This window comes from Lynx rufus, unplaced genomic scaffold (genome assembly GCF_022079265.1).
Source record: "Lynx rufus isolate CCGP_SWC_20201006 ecotype Redwood Valley unplaced genomic scaffold, mLynRuf1.p SCAF_9, whole genome shotgun sequence".
In the NCBI taxonomy this organism is placed as follows: Eukaryota; Metazoa; Chordata; class Mammalia; order Carnivora; family Felidae; genus Lynx; species Lynx rufus.
The window spans coordinates 6,391,184-6,418,757 of record NW_025814897.1 but is presented as its reverse complement, the minus strand read 5'-3'; the positions used below and the strand labels follow the sequence as shown (position 1 = coordinate 6,418,757).

Here is a 27,574-nt window from a genome sequence, read left to right as displayed (position 1 = left end):
TCCTGAGAATGTTATGAGGTACTTTTTAAAAATGCAGACCTCTCAGATTCAACCGCAGTTGAGTAAGATGAGTCTCAGGTCACTAAAGTTTCAGATCCATTGTTCTAGAAGATGCCATCTTTTTAAGTTCCTTTGGCTTTTTTCTAAATGTTATATTTTTTTGTGGTTCTATGTGAAATCTTACGATAATTTATAATTTCTTCCTCCTGTGCTATATAATATACATAATCTTCCTGACTTAGCCTCTGAGCTCAAGTAAATGTGCCTGAGTTGTTTTGTAGAGTCAGACTTCTAATACTTCGAATTAAAATTATACATAATCAGCTAAAAGCGTCTTATCAGTATCTCATGAGTTATACGGTCTTTGTCCTTATCAACAACAATGAACAGGCACTGGGAAAATCATCTTCTAATGAAGAATTTACTTTCTCATCAGACACATGAAAATATTCACTCTTCTCTACAATGTGCTGGTATGATGGCAACTGACTCTAAGGTGATCTTGTGTAGCTCAGAGTGTTAGAAGAATGCAGACCCATTTGGTTTCCCCATTTTTCTACCTTAAATGCAGTTACAGAAAGACATTTTGAAAGGTTTTAAAGACAGGCAAGGATAAGACTAGAGGTGGGTGGTTAACAATCTGACCCCACTCTCAGGATCCTTCCTCTTAAGAAGCTACAAAAGTGAAGCTGTCCCATCAGGAGAATAGTGACTGTATAACATGATTTGAATCAAAATGCAGAAATGGTGGCTTGGCTTCCAGGGTACACATGATAATTGTAAAACTCAACTCATTTTTATATGAACAGAGTGTTCCTATATCCATTCAGTCAGTTGGCCAGTTGGCTCATCTGCCAAGTAACACATATGCAACAGATACAAGAAAAAGGTAGAGTTCCTGTGTTCCCCAATTCTCTACCTCTTGGAAGAGACACCCAGGTAGACAATTGCCAGTGATGATTTATTAGCTGAGAAAGCTAACAAAATGGTGTGGAAAGCAGAGGGAGGAAACAGAGGCCAGACTATTGCTTATAGTTTCTTAATTCTCACAACAGCTTTGTGGAGTAGGCAGTGCAGATATAGCTTCGTTTTACGGATGAGAACATTGGGCTTAGAAAAGGTATTTAAATGATGTACAATCCCACAATACAGCTGGAAGCTGGAAGCCAGAACCTGAAGTTGGCTGACTCTCCACCACTGTACCTGCTGCCTCTTCCAGTGTACCCTCTTCCTCTGGTTCTTACTCTTACTGAATAGTCGCTTCTGAAGGTCAAAGGAAAGATCATTCTTTTTCCTTTTCTGGTCACTGTACTTTTCCTTGTGCTCATGACACCTCACCTTGCTTCATTTCAGGGAAGCTTTAGACTGAATGCAGTTTTCGTAGCATACTGCCTCATAGTGTAGTATTCGCTGAATACTACTATAAAGTCAGAATGATAGAGCTATTATTCTCTTACATTTTTCACCTAGATGAAATACCTGTTTAGAATACTAATTTGGCTTTCCAGCCCAAGCCTGCAGTGTATTTGTTGTTGCTTGAATGTATCTTGGTTTTGCTTCGCTGCATTCAGTTAGTAGACAGCATACACATAAGCAAGGACACAAATAATTGCAAGAATATTACAGAGGAAACGTGCAGAACTGCTCTTGTCCAATGGAGGGACAATGAATTCAGGGCACAGGGTGCTTCCTCTGAAGAGGTGTGAGTCCCTCTGCATATACCCCAGTTCACAGGGGGATTGTGTGCTTTCTGAAAAACTGGTGAGGGCCTTGGGAAATGAGTAACCCTACTGCATGCCACTTACCCTGGCTAGGGTTCTCTTGAAAACCTGTCAGTTAAGGCCAAAAGCTAAATTTTTCATGAGAAACTAGATTTCCTTTCCTTTTCTTTTTTCTTTTCTTTCTTTTTTTTTAAGAGAAAGAGAGAGAAGGTGTGTGCGTGAGAGAAAGAGAGCTGCAGAGGGGCAGAGGGAAGGGGTGGAAAGAGAAAGAGAGAGAAAGAGAGAATCTTAAGCAGGCTCCATGTTCAGTGTGGAGCTAAGCTTCCTTTCTTCTACAAAAGACATTATCCTTTATTTTAGCTTCCTCTCCACCCACCCATCCATCCATCCATCCATCCAACCATCCATCCATCCATCAAACCATCCATCCATCCATTCATCCATCCAGCCAACCATCCATCCATCCATCAAACCATCTATCCATCCATCCATCCATCCATCCATCCATCCAATCAACCATCCATCCAACCATCCATCCATCCATCCAACCATCCATCCAACCATCCGTCCATCCATCCATCCATCCATCCATCCGTCCGTCCATCCAACCAACCATCCATCCATCCATCCAACCGTCCATCCATCCATCCATCCATCCATCCATCCATCTATCCAACCATCCATCCAACCAACCAACCATCCAGCCAACCAACCAACCAACCAACCAACCAACCAACCAATATCTACTGAGCACCTACTCTCCCAGGCTCTTTGCTGAGGATACAGTAGTGCATACAAACAACAAAATGCCTGTCCTTAAATGCCAATTCCTATGATTCTCATTTTGATTTTCTCCTGCCAGAGCGCCCCCACTGTGTGGCTCTGATTTTCTTCTCAATGCTGATGAATCCCAAATCTGGACTTGTAATTCCTCAGAGTTCCAGGGCCTTACGTTGGAGTGCCCACTGTTCAGCTCTGTGAGGATTTCCCAACAGAAACTCACCCTCAGAATGCCTAAAACTAAAAGTCATTCTGTTTTGGCAAGTTTTCCTTGACTCCCAGACTGAGTGAGCTGTGTCAGCCATAAGTCTTTTCAATTAAAAAAAATTTTTTTTAATGTTTAGTTTTGAGAGAGAGAAAGAGAGCACAAGCCTGGGAGGGGCAGAGAGAGAGGGAGACACAGAATCAGAAGTAGGTTCCAGGCTCTGAGCTGTCAGGCACAGAGCCTGACGTGGGGCTCACACTCACAAGCTGTGAGATCATGACCTGAGCTGAAATCAGATGCTTAACCATCTGAGCCACCCAGGCACCCTGAGCCTTTTCACTTCTTAAAAACAGTATCTTTACTTCCCAATCACAAAATCCTTCCCACTATGTTTTAATTAATTTTTTTAGATGCACAGAACCCAATCTGTAGTAAAACTTCAGTATCTGCCAGAAATGGTCAGACTGAATATAATCACCTAGTTGTCAGCGTAGGAGCTATAATCATATATTTGAGGGGCTGCCATTTTCCACTATTAACCAGTCATAAAGTATATGTATTTTTAAATTTGCTCTTGATTTTTATCTAAGTTATACATGCATATAGTTTAGAGTCATACAGTTTAACAAGTCTTGTTACAAAAACTAAACAAAACCCAGCAGCACTTCCTGCCTTACTGACTGCTTCCCTAAAGGAACATTTCATCTTTTTTGCTGATTATTTTGATCATCGACTTCCATGACTGTATACAATGTGATTTCCATTGCGTGAATTTTTTGGACTTCCCTTAGAAGAAGATGAAGATTTCACTCTCTTTCACCCAATTCCAACCACATTATCACGTATTTCCTAACAATTTCCTTTGTGTGGTATTACCAACTGCCCTCTCTGTTTATTTGCTTAGTTTTCACCACCTTCACTCTAAACCAGGCCAGTATCTTTGCAGTGTGTTCAAACAAGGTTAGACACTCCCATCAGTTTTATATTCTTCAAAGAGTTGCTATCAGAGCGTTCTGACCTGTTAAAGTCTAGATTTAATATTCTCATCCTGCTGCACAGATATCACCTGGAGCTTTTCCTTCACCTTTGTCTTTGAAAATTCTCTTCACTTCATTCCTGTGATAGGCTTCCTGAACCTCCTGGGAGGTCCTGTGGAGTAAATCAGGTTGCTTCTTACCTTTCCACACTACCTGTTTGGGATTTATTTTCTCAGGACTGCTAAATCAGTTATCACTTAATCTGTTTTCCAGTTTCTAAAATGAGGTTTTTATTGCTTACTTCTTGATTTTTCCTGTCCTTGTGGGTTCGTGCTTTCTTGGAAAAAATCCTTCTACATTAACTTCAGTGAAGTTAAAAAAAATTTTTTTTAATGTTTATTTATTTTTGAGACGGAGAAGGATAGAGCATGAACTGGGTAGGGTCAGAGAGAGGGAGACACAGAATCTGAAGCAGGCTCCAGGCTCTGAGATGTCAGCACAGAGCCCGATGCAGGGCTCGAAATCACGGACTGTGAGATCATGACCTGAGCAGAAGTCGGATGCTTAACCGACTGAGCCACCGAGGCACCCCAAGTTCAGTGAAGTTTTAAAAGGGAGCATAATAAATGCATTAAGTATGCCATCATTAACCAGAAGTCCGGATTAAGGAGATATTTAAAAAGACAAAATGCTAGATAATAGAATCGCTATTAATTTAGGAGTTTAGAGAAAATAAATTGCTGTTAATTCTGTCACATTGTAAAAATGAAATGGGGACCAGCATGCCCCCGCAGTGGATTTGAGATGAGCATCTGTGTCTTAACCATACTTAGAGTGGCAGAACTGCTTAGCAAATTAGCAGAAAAGAAGAGTTGAAAGAAATATAAAATAGAGGAAAAACTTAGAATTTTTTTTTTTTTTTTTTTTTTTTTTTTTGCTAAGAAATCCTGGGTACGAGGCCCTCAGTGCAGCAAGTGTGGTGTAAATGGTTTAGATGACATTTCTCCTTTAAACTGCCTGAGTTGCTTGATGATTTAGAACGTCCTTCCATGTTCCTCCAAACCAGTCTGTGTCTGGCCCTCAAGGATCGGAATGACATTCAGATTTTAGGATCGTGTCTCTAAGAATGGAGAAAAACGTTCCAGGGCTCTGTCATATCATCTTGTTCTTTATCTTCTGAAACCTCAGTATAACTGCGACTCCAGAGGATACCCCGCATTCATACTTACCTCTGCAGCATCTAATCTGGGGGGGGCTACACATCTTCCCTCCGTGGCACTAGTAGGGAAAGCGGGAAGAGTAATACCAGTGGCAACGCTACCAACTCTCCGTATCACCCACGAAACCAGCACTCCCTCTTTCTCGTGCTCCCTGAGCACCAAGTGTGGAACTGGCTAGTAAAAAGTTTGTGTCCGTTATCTCACTTTATCTTCATGGCAACTCTATAAGGAAAGGACTCATCTTGTAGATGCCATAACTAAGGCTTAGAGAGTCTGGTAAGCGTAGACCCAGGAGTCAACTCAGGCTGTCTTCAGAACCCAGGCTCTTAAGTGCTGTGCCATGCTGGATCAGAGGGAGGGAGACACCCAGACCAGAAGCTGATACCCTGAATATTAAGCAAGAGCTGGGAAAGAGAAAAATCCACGATGCCTGCAAATATCACTGTTGGATTTTAAGAAGAAGACAACAAAATCAAAACCAAAGGGGAACTTCAAAGACCCCAAAGCAGCCAAATTGCAAAGATCTCTCCGCTTTGCCCCTTGCGTAGAGTGTTCCATAGAAACTATATTGCTGTTTAAGCAGTAGGACACTTACAAAATGTTTGCTGGAAATGAGACAGTGTTGGAGCTTCTGGGGCAATGTTGTAGAAGTGAGTTTTTAGCGCTCCGCTCACCAGTAGATTATACGCCAGATCAGTTATATTGATGCCCACAATTGCAAATGAGTACCTGTAAAGCGTAAACCACAAAACCAACTGTGTGTCACATAAGCATTGAAAAATATAACCTAATTTTTAAATGACTTATAAGATATCAGATTGGAAGGTTGGCCTTCCCTCTCTATCCTATCTTTACCCTGAATTTCGTAACTTATCAAAATACCAGTAATGTAACCAAGGGAATTAAGAATCCATATGCTTTGATTGGGTAATTTTATTTCTAAATATATAAGAGAAAAAAATCTGAAACTGAGAGCTTTATACCCAAGGGTACTCATTATAGCATTATTTATAATGGCAAAGACATGCAAGCTATTCACATATTCTAAAAAAGGTGATTGGTGAAATAAGTTGTGGTAATCTCTTATGATATACTACAGCCAATAAATACTATATTTCTAAAGACTACTTAAGTAGGAAACATTATGTATAAAACAAGCCAGGTTTTATTATATACACACAGATGTGCACAAAAAACAGGCGAGAATGAAATGCCACCAGATATTACTGTGGTATCTTAGAGTAATAAGATTGAGGTGATATTTTTTTGTTTACTTTCCTATATTTTCTAGATTTTCCATAATGAGTTATATATTACTTTTAAGATGGGGGAGAATTTAAGTATCTTAGCACTCGGTATATTTCCTAGTTCCGTTTCTACATGCGTATCAAAAATTAAATGGAACTGAGTACTTAAGTCTCAGAGTAACACAAATCCATCACATTAAAAAAGGGAGTTCTCCATTCAGCAATATTTTTGAATGCAAAGGGGAATTTTAAAAAAGACTTCTAAAGTAAATTTATATAATCAATAAATTGATACTTGATAAAAATCCTTAAAACTATGAAGCCCAATTCTAAATGATGGTTTCTGAAAATCATGTGCATATAGTTTAACATTTTAAATATTGTCACTTGGCCAAAGGCGAAAATAGTGCCATAGAACCATACAAATAGATCCAAACACATATAAACACATCCTTTTAAAAGTTCACCTGGGTGATGTGTTTCCATCAGGACACTCGTCATCTTTGTCGTCCTTTACAGTGTTCTTAGGACATTTTTGTTCCGGTTCTAGTTCCAACTGACAACCTCTATATATGAATGAAATCCCACACTCACCCAATTGCTTTATCCATCCTTTTCTTCTCCCATTCCGCTTTGCTGAATTTGCTGAATAAATGAGTAAAGAAATAAGCTTTAATCTCTACTTGGTCCTTGTTCTCTTGGAATGCTTATACTAAAACTGTTGACTGGATGTCTGTAACTCAGTTATCAAACACTAATCAATTTAAATGTTCTCAATTAAAAATCCACAATATAATTTATGTAGATCTCAGAAATGGGATTATTTAAAGCCCTGCTACTTATCCCCTATTCTCTTTAGTGCAGCAGTGGGAGAGAGTCCTTAAGGCCAAACATGAAGGGACTTTTTTACGGGATCGTTAATTATCAAACGATACTTTCTCCATGAACCTTTGCCTGGGATGTGTGTCTTCCGATGCTCCCTCGCTCTCTCACGATTCCGCACTGCATCTCCTTTGGTTTTATTTCATGGCATTTATCCTAGTCAGTCTTATTTGTGATGTCTGGCTCATAGTAGATGCCAAATAAATGTTTATTGATTAAAGAAGTAGTGAACTAGTGAAGGGAAGGAAGGCGGTGGGGGGAGGGAAGGGTATGTAGGCTTTACAAACTCTGACAAGTGCTATGGCAAGGCCTCTGGCTAAACTAAGGCAGCTAACCTGTAGCAGTTCCACCGTAATCCGTGTTACAATCTGGGCTTCTGGCTAAGACTGTAGAGAGGGCCCTCTCAGATGCATTCTGAAAATCCTGCCTTGCCTTCCCTTAGCTTGTGGACTTGGCAGTCCTCCCTATTCTCCCCCACTCCGTGCCGCCACTGTTTTGTAAGCGGGACCCACGTCCCACTTTCTTTGTGGCTAACGTAATCCTCATTTCACACTAGAAAATGTGGTTAGCCTTTGAACTAAATAACATTTTAAAACTAGAGTTAGGAACATTTAGCTTCTATCTAAGCAGGGTTCTCTAGAATACACTGCAAACACTACACTAAAAGACACACATGTAAGACACACAGTGAAAGACCACAAAAACATGATACAAAGTTGACATTTAACTCTGTGGACTTTCTACTCTGTAAATGACTGGCTGTAATTCAGAGAAACTGCCTTTAATTCATGTTAAAATATGCCACCTCTTTTTAAAGTGTAACCGTGTACTAACCAATCAACCAACCAGCCAAAAAGGCATGAGGAGATTTTTTACTTAAACGACTCACATCCAACTAAAATGAATTAGGTGTGAAATTTAAGAGACTTTATATAGACAAATTTATAAGCACGTGTTTTCTCTTAACGAAGCTTTATGCACAGTGTCTCTGTGTTAAATGAAATCTCTCTCTGCATTGGAAATATAAGAAAGGCCAAATGCCCTCCACTTACGTTGATTACTGAGGATACCCTGGCCCAAACGGAATGAATCCCTTTCTTCAAGAAACACACAACAACAAATAATCAAACAGTCAAAATTCTCCTTGTAAACTTGAATCTACTTATATCCCTCAAGCTACTGTGGGACTCAATAGATGGAGGTTTACAAGGGCAATGATAACGATGTGTAATGCTTGCTGAAGGATAGACGGGAGAGAGCTTTCCTTAATAGATATTGCTGCCGAATGCCTAATAGATTCAGGGCCTCACACAACCTACATTGCTATCACAAGTCGTCATTATATACCTATTTTTGACACTGATGAAGGATAGTAGCATTTCCCAAACATTCTGTTTTGTGTTTACTGACATTTACCACCAATTTGAATTGATTAATATTTGAACATCATCTCCTCAATTTTATGATAGCTTAAGGGACAAAAGCACAGTAGCTTTATGTACATGTATACACACACACACACACACACACACACACACACGTCTCTTCTTAAATAAGAGTATTCACACAAACTCTCAAATACATCCTCTCTGCTGGCTGACACAAGAGATAAAACTATATAAAGTCTTTCTTTGAGAATGTCTCACAGATAAAATTCATCACCTTTTAATGATTAATCCAAAAATATTTTAAGCTTCTTGTCACTTCCCAAAGACCATGGAGGATTCATGTGTTTTTTGCTGATGGTCTTTGGGGAATACCTGAGTCTATATGCAGACTCCCCAGACAATTTTAATTAGATGGAGTTCAGGGTCTATACATTACAGAAATATGCAATTCAGAAAATCTAGTTAAAAAATTTAAATAGCTTGATTTTAACCCTGTAATATATCAGGAAAGAGCTAAGTGATTTTACTGTTTTTCTCAAAGTAAGTAAAAGGTAAAAAAAAATGAAAATGTAATTTATAAAAAGATTATAAATATAAATCAGAAAGTATAGTGTTATTTACTTTGCAAATGAAGCTAGAATAAGTATAATAGTAAGGTGGTGGGGGCAAAGTCAACCTGTTTTTGAATTTTTGAGAACGGTCTGATAAAATTTTGCATTATTTATTAAATATGAACACTAACAAGCAACTTGGCATGCTGAGGAGAAAGAAGTGATACAAACACATGGCTGCAAAATTTCAGAACTGCTTACATACAGTAAGTGTATACAATAACTACTGTTTATAAGACTTAAATATTTAATAACGAAATTAGAAATAGATTACTCGAAGAGCAGAATTGCTCAATGCAACAAAACTCCCACGTAAAATGTCCCTCTCTGGGGAGGATAGGAGGTGGGAGCACGTGTGGAGATGTGTTCAGCCCTGAGGCAGACTGTTTGACATGCTTCTGCAACCAGATAGAGCCATGGCCATAGAGGGCTGTTTGAAATTTTCTGTTGGGTTTGTCTACCGTGGTTTTCCTTCAACCCACATATAATGAAGTACATTAGATAAAAAGTTGGGAAATGTTTTTTTTTTTTGAAAAATTTTTTATGAATTTGTACGGTTGTTAAAATTCTTACTAATACTTATTCTAAAATGAAATAAAAGCAACAAAACACAAAAGCAAACAAAAAATACCTTGTTTCCTCTTTAGTGATATCCCTTCATGTAATCAGTTAAAGAAAAAAAGTTTAGGAAGGTAAATGAAAATGTAAAATATTTAGACTCTAGATTTTTACCAAGAAAACTAAAAAAGCCTCAGCATTCTAGACTTTCTCACTGGGCCCCTGACTTCCTGACTCCCACTCTCCCCTCTGTTCCCCCATCATGCTCCCTGGTCTCTGAAATACTGCTTCCAGACTCCTCTCTCTCCTTCTTCCACGCCCGCCTCTTTAATCCTCTGGGCACCAGCACTGTTATCAGTCCTTTAAATACTTATCTCACTCGCACGGTGCCACTTTCCCTCCTGAATCCCAGGAGGGATTGAGTACCTGCACGTTTAACCCTCCTATTCAGTATTTGTCCAGAGGGCTCATTTGAAAGAGCTTGAAGCCTCACTTCCGGTGGGGTGACGCTCCTGAGAATCTCACCGACCTATCCGTGAAGGAGAAGTTCCTTCTGCCTAATCCGTAAGCCTCGTCCAGCTTTGATTTTCAGCAATTACCTGCATTTTGGATGAAGAGAGTCAGAGAGGACCTGCTGGGCGGCCGCGGCGTCCCTTTCCGCAAAATACCTGCGGTTGGAGGGAAAGAAAACCACAGCTCTGTTCCTGCCTGATGCACTCGTTTTAATCCAGTGTTGGGACGTGCTGCACTCCGAGTTTACCACTTGCTTCAGCTCTTCCAGAGAAGAGACAGCTTTTCATAACAGAATTTCCCAAATATAATGACAGTAGAGTAGGGTAGTTGTAAAACCCACTTAGACTTAGGAATGTATCTGGTAGGTTTGAAATTTGAGTTACGATCATTGCCTTTCCCCAGGGAGCAAAGGATATTTGTAGTAAGAAGGGTCATGGACAAGGGGGGCGGAATGAAGCTCCTCGGAAGGCAGAAGTGGCCTGAAGGGAGGGACACGCGGAGGGGCTGCGACGGCCAAGGGGCCGAGGAGGAAGAGAATAGAGGAGGTGAGAGACCATGTGTTTCAAGTGCATTCTTCTTGGAGAATAGTCACGGGGTATTTGAATTCTGGATGGATGGACAATATCTCCTGGTGCTAAACGCAAAATTCCACCCTGGGGGCAAAGGGCAATGAAATTTCCTAAAAATACACCAAGTGACATACCTTCTAAAACGCATCACAGCAAGTACTTCATAATGGCAGTAACAGAATAAAATGCTAGCATATGTTGTTTAATTTCATGTGTACGTATTTCCCACATAAATCGGAAGCCTAAAACAAGCTCTTGAATGTTCTCTCAGAAAAGCTCAAACCACAGTCAGCAGTTTTGATACATAGTTTCATTATTAATGAAATTGAGCCTTTTTTCATACTTTTGTTGGCCATCTACGTTTCCTGTTTTTTGGTGCAGCATATCTAAAGATGTCTTCAGACAACTAAGTAACCGTACAGATCAGGATACTGTCACTTATGTGAGTGTCGGCCTTGGCTCGTCTTTTCACTTTGCTTACGGTGGCTTATCTTACAGAGGTGTTTAATTTTATTTATTTATTTAAAACATTTTTAATGGTTATTTATTTTTGAGAGACAGAGAGAGTGTGAGTGGGGGAGGGGCAGAGAGAGAGGGAGACACAGAATCCGAAGCAGCTCCGTGCTCTGAGCTGTCGGCACAGAGCCCGACGCGGGGCTCGAACTCACAACTGTGAGATCAGGACCTGAGCCGAAGTCAGATACTTACCCAACTGAGCCACCCAGGCACCTCAGGCTTAGTTTCTTTTAAAAATACATTACTATCCTCACTAATAGGATGCTAGCAAAGGACAAAGAGCCAACTTAAAAGGACTCCCTTTGGCTTGAAAAATAATGACTACATATGACTTAATTTAAACATGAAAAAATGATGAGCACTATTATTTGAATTATAATAAACATATAAGAACCAGGAATTAAAAATGATACTTAAAAACCAAAGCAAAAAAATTTTTTTTTGATCACTAACAAGGGAATTAGGGCCCCAACTCCTTCCTCACTCTGAACATTGTCAATTAAATAGAAAAACTGAGCATCTGTCTTGCCTCTATTTTAGAGAAACTAAATAACCATAGTTGATGAAGGAAACTGAGTCTTTACAGAATTCCAGCCAACAACTGTGGGAAGAATCACAGGATTGGAAAAGCACTTTTTACACAGTTAATTAACTGGTCCAGTGACTATCAGTGAAAGATGAGATGCTCAGATAAAGGGCTGATGGGGGGGACTTTTACAATGGAGACATCAGGCTGTGATTCCTCTGATCCAACTCAGCACAGGCCTTTCCAGATACCTCCAGTTTTCAGGAAATACAGGCCATGGGACATTTTAGAGGATGGCTGACCTGGAATCTTGCACAAGTTAGTGACCCCAGGGAGGGGCAAAAGGAAAAGGCACATGGGGAGACACATAATAACTAAGTGTGATGTGTATGGATCTTGTATGGAACCGGATTAGGAGAAAACGGCCATAAAAAGACATTTTTGGCTTTTTTGAGAGAGCTGGGAAATATGGACTGGGTACAGATGACACCAAGGAGTCATTGTTAATATAAGGTGAATACGGGTTGTTTTAGAGCTGCCTATTGCAATATGAGGGTGAAGTGACAGGTACAGCATTTTCGTTACTGTGCTTCTGCCAAAAGAATGAGCGTTGTGGGTATTTCAGACCCTGATAATTACTGCACGTGGGCAGCGCAAGGGGTTCTCGAGTCTTCCGTGTGGTTTTGTACATACTTCAACTTTTCGTAAAAGAAAATTAAAAATAAAAACATTTGAGATCCACTTATAAAACACAATAGAGTCTGCCAAAGAAAAGGAAGATGGAAGCACCTCTTCGACGTTTAGGAACCTGAGTTATCTGAGGACGTCAGTGTTTTCTTGGAGTTTTCTGTGTGGTGGCTTTTGGAACTAATAACTTTATCATTGGCACGTGACCACAACATCACTTTTTAAATTTTTTTTTTAATGTTTGTTTTTGACAGAGAGAGAGAGAGACAGGGCATGAGTGGGGGAGGGGCAGAGAGTGAGAGGGAGACACAGAATCTGAAACAGGCTCCAGGCCCTGAGCTGTCAGCACAGAGCCCGACGCGGGGCTCGAACTCACGGACTGCGAGATCATGACCTGAGCCGAAGTCGGACGCTCAACCGACTGAGCCACCCAGGTGCCCCAACATGACTTTTTAATACTTGACCCTTCTCCATTTACTTACTGCAAATTGTATAGGCCCAGAAGTCCCATTCCTCGAAAATCTGTTTTAGGATCATCACCTTGGAAGCCGATTTCACACCATTGCTTAGAAATCCGAGATTCCAGTGGAGTATTAGGCTTCAAGAATTTCCATAACTGGAAGACAAGACAGAAAATTAGCCTGTTGATACAAACACAAATCCTCTTTCCCATTGGCTCAGATTTTGTACTCGGTATCTGAAGAAGGAACTTTACAAAGCTGAATGTATGCAAATATGGTATAGTTAAAGGTTTCACCGTATTTCAGTTATCTGTGGCAGGAGTTCTCAAAGTGGTCTGAAGGCCCCTGGGAGGGACTCCAAGACCTTCTGAAGGCGTCTGGGAAGTAAAGACCATGTCATAATAAAACCAAGAGGTTATTTGCCTTTTCCCTCTCTTATGAGTATATAGTGGAATTTTCCAGAGGCTACATGACATGTGATGATGTCATTACCCTGGTAGTTATGGAATGTGTCCATCTATATTTTAGCGTTTTCCATCTTTCTGATTTAATTTTTTTTTTAAAGTTTATTCATTTTTCAGAGAAAGCATGAGTGGGGGAGGGGCAGAGAGAGAGGGAGACACAGAACCCGAAGGAGGCTCCAGGCTCCGAGCTGTCGGCACAGAGCCCGACGCGGGGCTCAAACTCACGAATTGTGAGATCATGACCTGAGCTGAAGTCAGACACTTAACCGACTGAGCGACCCAGACACCCCTCTGATTTAATTTCTAATAAAAAATAGAACTATATAATCTCCCACAAAAGGTCCTCAAAAATATTTAAGAGAGTGAAGGTAAAGGGCAAAAAGGGAAAAATTTGAGGCCATGTATTATTTAAATTATCAGAAAATTGCTATCTAACTCTATAGCAAAATTTTTCGTAGCATTATTAACCAAAAGAAAAGCGGGCTGACTTGAGTTTCATGTCTCACCTATAACAGAGGGGACAGTAAGTCATCTACTAAGTAGATGACATCTAAGTGTCATCTACTGGATGAAGGAACATCAGTCATGTTCGCGAACAAACCTCAAAATCTATGACCATTTTTCAGAGTTACCAAAGGGAATTTTGATTCCAGTTATATATTAATTGACAAATACAAACTTTAAACATTATGCTCTTCTTAAACTGGTTCTATTTTTCTAGGTTTTCTATAGAAAGATAGATTTAGCACATACTATTACTTGAGAAAGAGACCTACAGCCGTATAAATACGTAATGCTCACACTATTAGTTCAAATACATAGAGATGGGCATGTAAGCAAATTTAGACTATTAACAATACTTTATATTTTATCTTTATTATGACAGGGACAAATACAAATGTAAAATTTTCATATTAGTATTTCAGACATAACTTTTTAAAAATGTTTTTTGTTTTTTGAGGGAGCATGAGCAGGGGAGGGGCATGGAAAGAGGGTGACAGCTGATCTGACATGGTCTGAGCTGAAGTCGGACACTCAACTGACTGAGCCACCCAGGCACCTCCATAATTCAACTTCGAAATTGTTTTTTCTGTGTTATGTGGATTTTAAATCCTATAGAGAACAGTAATACACAAGCAGCTTCCTTTATAGTAAATTGTCACATATCTGACACAGTATAGAATGTAATATTCAATGAAGGGAAACACTAACCAAAAAAGATAGAATTCAAGGGATACATTATGTTAGTAGCACAACAGATGGATGCAGTCTGAACTATGAGAGGGGCTCCTGGGCGGCTCAGTGGGTTAAGTGTCTGACTCTTGATTTTGGCTCAGGTCATGATCTCAAGGTTTGTGAGATCCCAGCCCCGTGTTGGGCTTGGTGCTGAGCCTGGGGGCTGCTTGGGATTTTCTCTCTTTCCCTCACTCTCTGCCCCCCTCCCCGCCAATAAATAAACATATAAAAAATAAATAAAGGTTGAGAGAAAAATTTCAGAGGAAAGAAAGTATATCTATCACCCTTGAAAGCAAAGTAGCAAACATGAGCATAAGAAATTGTCTTATAACACCCAGATGAGAATTTGCCAGTGCTCTGCATTCATCAAGACAGAAAATGTTTGAGTTCAGCAAAAGAGTACTAAAAAATGAGAGAAAAGGTCTCTTTTTCCTCTAGGAACTGATTTGATTGCTATCACAATGAAAAAAGCAAGAACAAAGGGAAACAGTTTGTAAAGCTCATCACATTCATTTGACTAATAATTTGAAGTAATCTCAGGGCCCTACACAGTTTAAAAATCTCTGGTTTCACTGAGTGAGTAGAGTGAAATGGCAAAAGCAAACATTTCATTTCTATAGGTAGGTTATAAACCTCATTCATTGGGGCAATACTTAGTTTAGGGGAGTAAGAAGTTTGAATAATAAAATGCTTAAAAAAGAAATTCCGGGGTGCCTGGGTGGCGCAGTCGGTTAAGCGTCCGACTTCAGCCAGGTCACGATCTCGCGGTCCGTGAGTTCGAGCCCCGCATCGGGCTCTGGGCTGATGGCTCAGAGCCTGGAGCCTGTTTCAGATTCTGTGTCTCCCTCTCTCTCTGCCCCTCCCCCGTTCATGCTCTGTCTCTCTCTGTCTCAAAAATAAGTAAACGTTAAGAAAATTAAAAAAAAAAGAAATTCCACTTTAATAATTTTATGTATCATGACAGATTGGACTAATGGCTAAAAAGTGTTCTTAATTATGTTCTTAATCCCATCTGCTTTAATAAGGGTCACTTTCTCAGAAAATGAAAAGTCGATTATGCTAAAGTACTTATATAAAGTGTACCATGGGTATATTTCCTGTGAGAATACTTGAGCTACTGGATTCTCTTCCGATAGGCAGGCTATTCTCTGAAAAAGTAAGGGTAGGAGGCAGGGTGGCCCTGAAGGATGAGGTCATTTCTGGCATGTCGGGAGCTGACCAGAAATCTGAATGAAGGCAGTGGGCCTCTGATGAGGGGTGCTCTGAGGAACTCAGCCATCTAAACTGTGCTGTTGGGAGTGGAGTTACTACGAAGCCACTTGCCAGGGCCGGAGACCAGAGACAGAGGGGGTGATTCCTGTGCCAGACGACAAGTTGGGTGTGGAAGCTGCACTCTGAGTCACACCGTCCTCTGTCACGGCCCTGGCTCTGCTTAACTCTGTTCTCTTTGCACTGAGCCTTTGACACAAGCTTGTTTCAGCACTTTCTCCTTGTCTTACTTAGGTCTGCTGCAGAACAGCAAGGCAGGGGTGCTCGTAGCTCAGTTTGTTAAGCATACAACTCTTGATTTCAGCTCAGGTCATGATCTCACGGTTCATGAGGTCGAGCCCTGCATTGGGCTCTGCACTGACAGCTTGGATTCTCTCTCTCTCTCTCAAAATACCTAGACACTTAAAAAAAAGAAGAGCAAGGACAAGCCGTTTGTCTGTCCACCCATTCATTCGAGGAGAAGCCGCTTCTCACCAAGGCCACCATGGGATTATCTCTTCCCAACAAGAGAGGATCTTTCAATTCTAGGCTATATTTTTTTCTATTAGGTACATGAATCCACATAAAAATTTCCCTTTATTATTTATGTGGTTTAGCAAATGTTTAATAGAAATGTCCATTTGAATAGCTCATAGGGACAGTGCTGTGTGAACATAAGGTGATGTTTTTCATTTTTGTCTCAGCCAATGTTTAAATGATCCTAAAATCCAGATTTTTTTATACTTTAAGACTCTGAGTATAAGCACTGATGATGGTCTCCCACGTTTATAAGTCAGAGCACTTAAACAATATGGCTAATATATTACCAGAGCTTCTAAATCAGAGGTTGGCAAACTTTGTCTGTAAAGGGCCAGATATTAAATATTTTAGGCTTTGGTGGCCATATGGTCACTCTCCAATTACTTCACTTTGCCATTGTCGTACAGAAGCAGCCACAGACCATACATACATCAATGAGTGGACATGTTCCAACAAAACTTTATTTACAAAGAAGGGTGGCAGCCACATTTGGCCCACAGGCTTTAGTTTGCTGACTCTTGCCCTAAAAGTTTTATGGAGTAGGTAACAAGGGTATTGTCCATTTTAAAGATAAAGACGCCAATATCAGGTAGTTAAACACAAACCATGGGCCAGCCTCTGGAGATACAAATGGGAAGAAGACATGGGTCCTCCGTTGAGAGGCAGCGTGGAGCCCTTCCTTACCACGTGAGCTTGCGCAGTACTTAACTGCCCAGCCTCATTTTCCTCATCTGAAAATGGGGATAATGGCAGTATCTCACCACGAGGTTATTGTGACCATCAAATGAAATGATGTTGTAAAACATTTACTGTAAAGGTTAACATGTGCTAAACATTCACTGAATGTCTTATGATTACTGTTTTTATTATCATACTTGGAATGTGAATAAACCGAAGAAGAGCACAAAGATCCCACTCCGAGGTGTTCCTGGGGAGACTGGAGAAGATTTCAAAACTGAACGAATAAGGATTTCTAAAAAGAGCTGGCTTTTGTGGTGAGAATAGGTAATAGAGGGAACCGCATGAGCAAATGCCTGGGTGTATGGGACGGCATGGCCTGTTCTGGGTCAGCTGAATGACTGAGTGTGGGGGATACAGGAGATACAGCTTGGAGAAATAGATTGGAAAGGGTCCAGAATGCCACGTTAAGAAGCATGGGATTTATTCTGGCAGACACAGGGAAGCTGAAGTTTTTAACCGAGGGAATCACATGACTAGACAATCCCTCCAGCAGTGTTTTAGAAGACGGAGGGGAGGAAGCTAACACTTAGTGGCAGAATTAAAAGGCTACTGTAACAACCCAAGCTGGAGATGATGCTAGAATAAGCTGGTGGGCATGGAAAACATTTAAGAGATATTTTGAGGGATCTGTCTGGATAGGGTTTAGTGATTTTTTGTAGATGCATAGTATGTCCCAAGTTCGCTTGCAAGCCACTTAAGCGTAAAAAAGATGCCTTTCCTCAAAGTGCCTGGCACAATAGTGGACAGTCCTTGTTTGTAACTTACTGGCTGTGTGGATCAGAGTCTGGACTGAAATGCTTGTAGTCTGCTAAGCTGTAAAGTTACAAACCATCACCTTGCTTACCTCTTACAGCTGTGACAATAAAAAATAACACATACAGAATCAAATCATGACCAGAGATGAAAGGTACGTCATAAAAGTTCTTGACTTTTAGTATCCAGTGAACCACAGTGATTCATGCATTCACCTGTATTTGTTGAAAACCTGCTATGTGCCAGCACACACACGCTACGGATCGGCTAAGACAGTATAGCAGGCACACACACAACGGATCAGCTAACACAGAGCACCGCAGGCACCCAGATGTCTGAGTCTGAAGGCATCGCGGCACTCTAAGGAAGCCTTCAGCTGCTTGTGGCCACTCTGTTAATTCCACCGTCTTGTTTCTCTTTCATTCACCTCTTGTTTCTCACCTTGAAGTCATTTTAATTGAACTTGACTACTTCGATCGGAACATAGAATGAAAAAGGCAATAAAAGGAAATGAAGTTTATTTAGCCCAGTAGGTTAGGTAAATTTAAGCAGAGCAGAAATGGAAGAAGAAAACTACTGCAAAGAATGAAGCTTCTTTTAGCTTTAGGGATTCACATCAGATACAGCACAAATTAGCAGAGACCAGTGAGTCATCTGCTTACGTATTTATATACACAAAAACACGCCAGGATACATTCTTAAAATTACAGCTCCTAGTGACACTTTTCAATAAAATAAAGTTAAGGCAGCTAACCAAATGTTTTCTTCCAATTTTGTTAGTGTCTTTTTGTATCCTAGCAAAGACAAGGAAGCACTCCATCTTAAAAAGCATCTGTTTTCAGAAGTGAATTGAGAAAATATTTTAGATGAATAGTTCTGAAGGTTGGTCTTAATTTCTTAAGCTCCAGATTCAGTGTTGAGGTCAAGTTTTATTGGTATTTCATAACGGTCAGATCATATGAGATTTTTAAGTTTTTACTTGGACAGCCAGAACTGTATATTCTTCTTTTTTTTTTTTTAATTTTTTTTAACATTTATTTATTTTTGAGACAGAGAGAGACAGAGCATGAATGGGGGAGGGTCAGAGAGAGGGAGACACAGAATCTGAAATAGGCTCCAGGCTCTGAGCAGTCAGCACAGAGCCTGACGCGGGGCTCGAACCCACGGACAGTGAGATCGTGACCTGAGCCGAAGTCGGACGCTTAACCGACTGAGCCACCCAGGCGCCCCTGTATATTGTTCTTCTAGCAGTTTTAATAAACCAGGTATAAACCTTAACCTCCTCTTCTAATACTCTCCGAGCTACATGAATAAATAATCAGCAATAAGATCTTAGGTAATTTCCCAGGAGGGCTATTGCCAAAGCAGAAACCAACTTCATCTTCTTTGATGTCTATTAAAAGTCATAAATGGAAATCCCAGGTCACTCTTGGACAAGTGCTATTTCTCCTCCTGGCTTTCAGTACAGCTAAACAGCCTAAACGTGAGCCAGATACAAGAGCTCAGAGAAATCACCTGTGATGCTCTCAGATTACCAAAAAAAAAAAAAAAAAAAAAAAAAAAAAAAGACTTTACATTTAACTTCTCCCATGAGTTTTCTCGGGAAGAATTTACCTCCCACATCTGAACCAGCAAGAAAAGTAGACTTTACCAACCAGGCACGGTGCCCACGTCTTAGTCATCTTTGTACCCTCCCCGTCTGAGCAGCGTCTAGCACTTGGCAGGTGCTTGATGGACATCAGCTGACCTAAGTGAAGGACTGAAATACGTTCGAGGTCTAACCTTCAACAGCATTTCTTCATGTTGGGGGTTATCAGAATCATACGGTTCTCTGCGCAGTTTTTCCACATCTGCAATGAGGTTTCTGTAGCCAACAATTTGCAGGAGGCACGCCTGAAGAGAGATTCCCAGCCTAAGGTGTTCAAAAACAGAAGAAACACACGTGAGGAAAAACAAAACAGATATTTTAGCATTTGTTCACTGGTTGTGTGCATAATAGGACTTTTCATAATATAAAATGGAGGAAATTTTCACATGGGATGTATTTATTCATGTAGTTATTTTCTTCACATTTTTGTTTAAATTTTAGTTAGTTAGCATACAGTGCAGCATTGGTTTCAGGAGTAGAATCCAGTGCCTCATCCCTTATATACAACACCCGGTGCTCATCATAACAAGTGTCCTCCTCAGTGCCCATCACCCATCTAGCCCATCCCCCACCCACCTCCCTCCATCAACCCTCAGTCACACGGGATATATTTAATTGAAGCCCAGTTTTTCTTTCTTTCCTTCTCTCTCCTTCCTTCCTTCCTCCCTTCCTCCCTTTTTCTTTTCCTTTCCTTTCCTTTCCTTTCCTTTCCTTTCTTTTCTTTCTTTCTTTCTCTTTTTCTTTTTTTTCTTTCAACATAGAGCCATACTTAGTTTATTTAGAAAAATAAAGGAATGTAACATTTCCTGTGCTGGTCTCATAACCACTTCTTACTTGAGTAGAAGCACAGTTTCTTACCAAAGCTCCACATGGATAGACAGTTGAAGAACTTGGCTAAAAGTTTCGTCTCATTCCGGCCATTTCTTAAGCCAAGTTGCAACAATATGGTTTAAAAAACAAGGGAGTTCTTTTTGCAGGTGATTTAAGTAAGATGTAGAAAATATAAGTGATCATGAGTTCGTAGGGACCCATTTGCCCTGCCCCCCACCAGGAGGCTGTAATCAGAAGCACCTTACATGTGTGTGAGAGAGTGTCAGCCCTCAGTGGTAAGAAAATTCACAACAACAACACAAAACAACAAAAGCGCTTCTTCTTGGGAGCATCCCTGGCAGATGAGGCAAAGCCAAGAGGAAAAGCTGACTACAAAACTTCCCACTCCATTCTGACCCGCTCTTTGAAGCCTTTTTCTCACGCTGAAACAAAATGTGCCTTCCTTGTTACCAGGTGGTTCAAAGTTTGTTCTCTGAGGAAATTAATTTCCAACTTTCCCTGCCACGACTGTTTAAGACAGCGATTCTCCCTTGTAGCCTGATCTTCAGTGCTAAAAAAAAGTGCCCTATTCCTTCAGTTCCCTCTCATGGGACACGGTTTTCACATGTTTTACCATCTTGCACAGTCTTCTCTGGATGGATACTGTTTGAATAACGGCCCCCTTAAAACATATCACCCAGACAGAAAACAGTCCGGCAAGTGTAATACACAGAGGATCACTAGCTACTTTCTGTGATCACAACACAGCAGGTGAAACACCGTCTCCTTAAGTAGTCACAGAACAAATTTATCCAACAGGTGGCTAAATAGTCACCAAGATCCTTGTTCACATAAACTACTGTCGTGCAAATTATTCTCCCATGCTTGTTTGATGGCGTTTTTAAATCTAAAGGTAGGGTTTCACATTTATGCATTCCTGGTAAGTTTCTTTACGGTCATTCACTTTTGTGGCTCAAAGATTGTTTAACACTGGGAGCCACAGAGAATTTCACATCTTCGGGTGGCATACCTATTCCATACTTAGAGTGCAGGGTCAGATAACCCAAATGCGAAACTTAAATAAAACTGAATGTTCAGTGAAATGGCCATTATAATTATTCGTTACCACAGCACCAAGAAAACCGAATCAGATTTAAATTTAGGAAAAGGGCACAGTGGCACTGGTCACCTTGAGAATCAGCGTAGGCCTGGGAGGAGAGTTAATTTGGAGGAAGAGAGCGAGAGAAGTAAAACGGGATGGAGCAAGAGGAGACGATTCCATGTTTACTGTAGTCATTTTTCAACTTGAAAAAAAAATGTAATTAAAACCAAATGTGGTTAAAATTTCAGAAGCAGCCCAAGGGTCCACCTGCAGATGAAGGGATAAAGAACATGTGGTATCCGGACAGTGGAGTATTACTCAGCCATAAAAGGGATGAGATCTTGCCATTTGCAACAACATGGATGCATCTACAGAGTATAATGCTAAGTGAAATAAGTCAGTCAGAGAGGGGCGCCTGGGTGGCTCAGTCGGTTAAGCGTCTGACTGTTGATCTCAGCTTGGGTCATGATCCCAGAGTTCATGGGATTGAGCCCATGTCAGGCTCTGCGCTAAAAGTGTGGAGCCTTCTCGGGACTCCCTCTTTCTCTGCTCCTCCCCTGCTTTCTCTCTCTCAAAATAAACAAGCAAACTTTTAAAAAAGTCAGAGAAAGACAAATACCATATGGTTTCACTTGTATGTGGAATTTAAGAAACCAAACAAAGGGAAAAAATGAGACCAACCGAAAAAATGTACACCTGAAACTGATAGGACATTGGATGTTAACTACCCTGGAATTAAAATCAAAAAAAGACGTGCGGTTTAAAGAAGTAATGGCTTGACAGATTAGAAAATATTTCCCTCAGCCTTTTCTATTTCCTGATTTTTTCCAGAAATTGAATTTCTAAAAATCACATTTTGTCATGTCAGTGTAGAAAAAAGCACTGAAGCCCATACTGAGATGTAAACACACATGCTACCGCTTATGAGGGTTCCCCCCCCCCAAAGGAAATCACAAGAATAGAGGGCAAGGAAATGCTTCTGGAATGAAACCTAACTTTCACAGAAGAGACAGAGAAGATCTGCTATTAAATCTAACCCAGTCTCCAAATATGATTGTGAGTCTCATATCCCTCATGCCCAACCACACTCTTAAATTTTTGGTTCAACTTCGTTTAATAATGAATTGCCTTCTTATTACCTTCCCAAAGAAATAAAATATGTGTCAGAGGTTTCAAAAAGACATTTGCCGTATAATTAAATCACCCTTCATGACTGAATAAGGAACAGACACCCAATTAGCTGAAGTGTCTGCGGAAGGATGCTCTGGAGACCATGTGGAGATGGAATTTTGTGATGAGCCCCCACTAGTCCCCAGAATCCCTCCAAGAGACAGACCTATACAGAGCGCACTCTGACATTCCCTTCAACCACAGCTCCCCGTCTTTAGCAATTAAAAGCCTTTCTCAGCGATAACATGCGAAGTTCCCGCCTATCCCATCCGAAAGACAGGTTGATTGTTACCTACCTAAACTGTCTCTAAATATACCTGCACCAGAACTTATTCTACCCAACATCCTTAGCCCAAAATTTCACTGAGAAACTCCTGTACCCGATGGAAAATATAAAGCTAATTTTAAACATCACGTACGATGCCAAATGCATTTTAATATTTCCAAGATAAGATGACTGAATCACAAAGTTCTAAAGGCTTCATATAAAAACCATCTATCCCTCCCACACACGCCAGTCTCCTTGACAAGCATTAAGACCCGTCGCCAACATTATCAGCCTGTCATAAACTGGAGGAATATTTTTGATGGAGCAGATCCACTTAGGCACATTTACAAGGTGAACATTTACTGTTCATTGAAAATAGGCGTCGCACGGAGCGACTGCTGCTAAATGGGCTCCCCTGATTTCATCTTCTGATAGTAGGGCATCCATCAGATTTCTCACATTCATGGCATCTCAGAAGCCTACGCATAAATCATGACAAAAGTACAGAGTTGCTGCTGTTTACAAATATGAAAAAGGCACCTTTTCCCCCTTATTTTTCATCTGAAAGTCAAAAACATTGCAGATGATTGTGGGGGTGGGGCACAGAGAGGGAGAGCATGCCAGCCAGCTCAGCTCTACAGAAGTACTCAATGCATGCCCTGCGCTCTGTGTTTACATCATAAATACATTCTTACTGTGGATTTATGTCGGGGTTAATTTTTTTCAGTTCCATGATGTCTTCTATAGTTTTTTCAATAGCATCAGGGTGCACACTCACGGAAGTCTGCAGCAGCTGGAAAACACGTTTCAGTCAGTTCCCTTGTCACGAGCATCAGTGGCTTAAGCGGGGTCTCTTTAGATGGGGGGCTTCAAGTATTTGCTTAGAACTTCTAAATAAGACTAAGCTAGAACTAAGCTAAAAGCAAAAATTGATTTAGTGTTTGAATTCTAGAAAATCAGACATTTTCACAATAGGGGGAGTGCAATTTTCCTGATTAAGATAATTAACATAAAACAGAAATACATAAGTTTTTTGTCCTATTTAATTTTTTTCAAGATCCTTATATTGAAACATTATAGCTTATTTTTCTGACCCAGTGTATATGGTTTCCATTGTTAATGGGCAGTATGCCTATGAGTGAGTGAAGCACATAGTCTTAAGGATATCAAATTAAATAATAATATTCAAGAATCTTGAAAAAAACCCCAGATTTTTCTCTTTTATGTGGATGCTTAACTGTATGCTGTGATAGCTAGCGTAGTGGCTTCTCTGATTTTCTTGGGAAATTTTGAGTATAAAATTAAGTGATTTGGGGCATCTGGGTTGCTCAGTCAGTTAACATTCCGACTCTTGATTTCGGCTCAGTCATGATCTCATGTTTCATGAGTTCAAGCCCCACATCAGGCTCTGTGCTGATGGTGCAGAGCCTGCTTGGGATTCTCTCTCTCCCTCTTGCTTTGCCTCTCCCCTGCTCACGCTCACCCTACCTCTCTCTCAAAAAATAAACTTTTTAAAAAAGAGGATGAATTCAACAATGAAGTAATACTGTGTCATAAATCTGCCTAGAAATTCACATTCAGTGGCTGCTCTCGTGTCATCAAGAGTATCATGGCTTGTAATGAGCAAACCAATCTTTTTTCTCAGTTTGCATTGCCATCGGTATATATTTGTTTGTTAAAACGTTTACTTTTTGATGATGGAGGTAAGCCTCCAAGTGAAAAGTTGTTGAAAAATACAGAAACGGTTTCACTTACCTTACTTTTTGAATCCCTCAGTGATGTTTCTGTAGAAGTGACAATAAAAAAGCCATGAAAAAATGACATTTACAAGGGGCTTAAAATTACTAAAAACAGGGGTACCTGGGTGGCTCAGTCACTTAAGTGTCTAACTCTTGATTTTGGCTCAGGTCATGGTCTCATGGTCATGAGAGTGATCCCCGTAACAAGCTCTGTGCTGGGCACGGATCCTGCTTGGGATTCTCTCTCTCTCCCTCTCCCTCTGCCCCTCCCCTGTGCGTGTGTGTGTGCTCTCCCTCTCTCTCTCCCTCTCTATCAGAAGAAATTACCATACACAAATATAACGTGCTGCACCCACAATCCCATCCAGCTTACATTTTGCTCACTTCTTCGTTTCATACTTACCGATTTTCATGGTTCTGGAAGCCCCAGGCTTGGTACTGTAACAGATCCGTTGCAGTTCACATCTTCCAGTCAGCTTCCTCATTACAAATTTTAGGCAGCGCCACAAAAATTTACAGTAAAAATACAGGCACACCTGGAACAACATTCTGTCAAAGACAAAAGACAGCACCCTTCCAATAGAACTCTGGAAGAGAATGGAAAGCGGCCACCACCAGCAGGAAAAGCCCAGAAAAAAATCAACCATTAGACTTCTGGGTTTGCAGTCATATTCGTTTCCCTGCTCCCGTGTTATTTTACTTGGCACAGCTACAAAACCCATTTTTGGGAGGGAAGCCCACGGTCTGTGAGGATGCACTTACTATGACTGCAGGCAACTCTAGAAGGCCCTGTATTCTGGTTGAATTTGATATTCCAAACACCGAGGGGGACACACAGCCAAGAATCCTTTCTTTTCTGACCTTTGCCTAAAAACCTCATGAAAATGAATCAGTACCATGTAAACAGTACGTCTGTGTTTTGGAGTTGCCTCTCCCGTAGCCACGGGGAAGAACGAGCCATGGCTGAACTCGCCTCCTGCCGCTGTAGACAGCCCCTCAGCTGGCCCTGCTCCACGTGCAGCCCCTCCTCAGTGCCTGCTTTGACTCTTCCCTCGCTCTCATTCTCTCCCCCGCCTGTCTGCTTTCCATTAGGCGCCGTTGTCCCCCTTGAGGACTCGGTTGTGTGCCACCTGTCTTCTCTGCTGCCGCTTCTCGCGCTTGTCAGAAGGCAAGTTCATTGAGCAAGTAGGGTGACCTTCAGTTCGTCAACCTTCTCTGATTTAAACCTTCCCCTGACTCCACCTCTTGACAAGCTTGTTCTTGGCTCCCGTTAAACATAGTTTGCCTTAGAGCAGCCCAGTAATTCCTCAACAAACCAGGAAGTACCTAGTCACCAATCGTGTCCTTATATCTCTGGCACATGTGGACTTGTGTTTTGTGCTGACTTTTACTTTTAACTTTTTTAAATGTTTATTTTTTGACACAGAGAGTGAGAGTGAGACAGAGTGTGAATAGTGTAGGGGCAGAGAGAGAGGGAGACAGAATCCGAAGCAGGCTCCAGGCTCTGAGCTGTCACCACAGAGCCTCATGTGGGGCTCGAACTCACGAACCACGAGATCATGACCTGAGATGAAGCTGGACGTTTAACCAACCGAGCCACCCAGGCGCCCCTTATTTTATTTTTAATATGTGAATGTCTCCTACTTCATGACACCGTTTAGAGTCTCAACGTGACTCAAGCTACAGAGGTAAAGAGGACTTCTCGTCCAGGAACTTATATTCAATCTACGTCTGCATACCGTGCATTCCTAGGAGGCAGAATTATTTATAGAACTTCCTGTCAGTGTCATTTCTAAAAGATGTTTCTTTTTCTCAAATGTTCACTGACTCCCTCCAGCCCTACCCTAAGGTGATCCGGGGTCACGCAGGTGAATGAGAGTTGTTAACTAGTAGCCTTAGTGATGTGATCCATCCGTGAATATGAACCGTCACCTTGATTGTGTTCCTTTGCTTAATTGCTCTGGCTCTAATGTCTTGAACAGCCTGTGTTAAAAATAAAAATTCTACTAGGCTAATGTGTACAAGGGCTTGGAATGTGTATCATATAAATGCATAGGGAGTGGAGGAAACAGTAAGTAACTAAACTGCTACAATAAGACAGCACAATGGAATCCTTTGTAGGTAATGGAATTATGTTCTCGGATATCAAATAACGTGAGAAAATGTCATGATATGCTTACAAATAGGAAAAATTAGGAAGAGACATACATGAAATGATCGACTTTATGTTTTAGAAAACTCTAATGCTGGGCTACCTGGGTGGCTCGGTCAGTTAAGTGTCTGACTCTTGATCTCGGCTCAGGTCATGATCTCATGGTTTGGGAGTTCTAGCCCTGTATTACTGGGCTCTGTGTTGATCCCAAGCCTGCTTGGGATTCTGTCTCTCCTTCTCTCTGCCCCTCTCCTGCTTTTGCTCTCTCTCAAATAAATAAACTTTAAAAAGTCAAAAAAAAATGGAAACTGTTAAAAAAAATCTAATGGTGATGTCTGAACAAGGAGAAAAAGACACTGGATACACACAGATGTTAACAGTGGTATTAATGGGTAAAGGAATTATGAGTACTTTTTACTTTCTATTTTCACTAAGTATATTTTCATTTTTTGTATAAGTACATTTTATTTTATTTAATAAAAAAGGCTATAACAATTAAAATGTATAAATGATCACCAAAAGCCATTACAAGAGTGTATATAAGATTTCTATGTGAAGTCAGTTAGCTTCTGCTGAAAGATAAAAAATGGATTTACTGGGGCGCCTGGGTGGCTCAGTCGGTTAAGCGTCCGACTTCAGCTCAGGTCATGATCTCACGGTCCGTGAGTTCGAGCCCCGCGTCGGGCTCTGTGCTGACAGCTCAGAGCCTGGAGCCCGTTTCAGATTCTGTGTCTCCCTCTCTCTCTGACCCTCCCCTGCTCATGCTCTGTCTCTCTCTGTCTCAAAAATAAATAAACGTTAAAAAAAAATTAAAAAAAAATGGATTTACTACCTTTTAAAGT

At 40.8% G+C, this 27,574-nt stretch overlaps 1 protein-coding gene across 1 annotated transcript in view; it reads right to left on the bottom strand.

Annotated features, from left to right (window-relative positions):
- ELMOD1 (ELMO domain containing 1) overlaps positions 1 to 25,128 on the bottom strand; it is a 28,109-nt gene extending 2,981 nt beyond the window's left edge. The window contains exons 1-9 of the mRNA XM_047072412.1: positions 24,984 to 25,128; positions 24,597 to 24,625; positions 23,537 to 23,634; positions 19,626 to 19,755; positions 12,883 to 13,016; positions 10,189 to 10,257; positions 9,663 to 9,686; positions 6,745 to 6,795; positions 5,499 to 5,632 (exon numbers count right to left, since the gene is read on the bottom strand). Of these exons, the coding sequence (XP_046928368.1) occupies positions 5,499 to 5,632; positions 6,745 to 6,795; positions 9,663 to 9,686; positions 10,189 to 10,257; positions 12,883 to 13,016; positions 19,626 to 19,755; positions 23,537 to 23,634; positions 24,597 to 24,625; positions 24,984 to 25,128 (814 nt within the window). The remainder of the gene's footprint in view (positions 1 to 5,498; positions 5,633 to 6,744; positions 6,796 to 9,662; positions 9,687 to 10,188; positions 10,258 to 12,882; positions 13,017 to 19,625; positions 19,756 to 23,536; positions 23,635 to 24,596; positions 24,626 to 24,983) is intronic.
- Between the last annotated feature and the right edge of the window lie 2,446 nt (positions 25,129 to 27,574).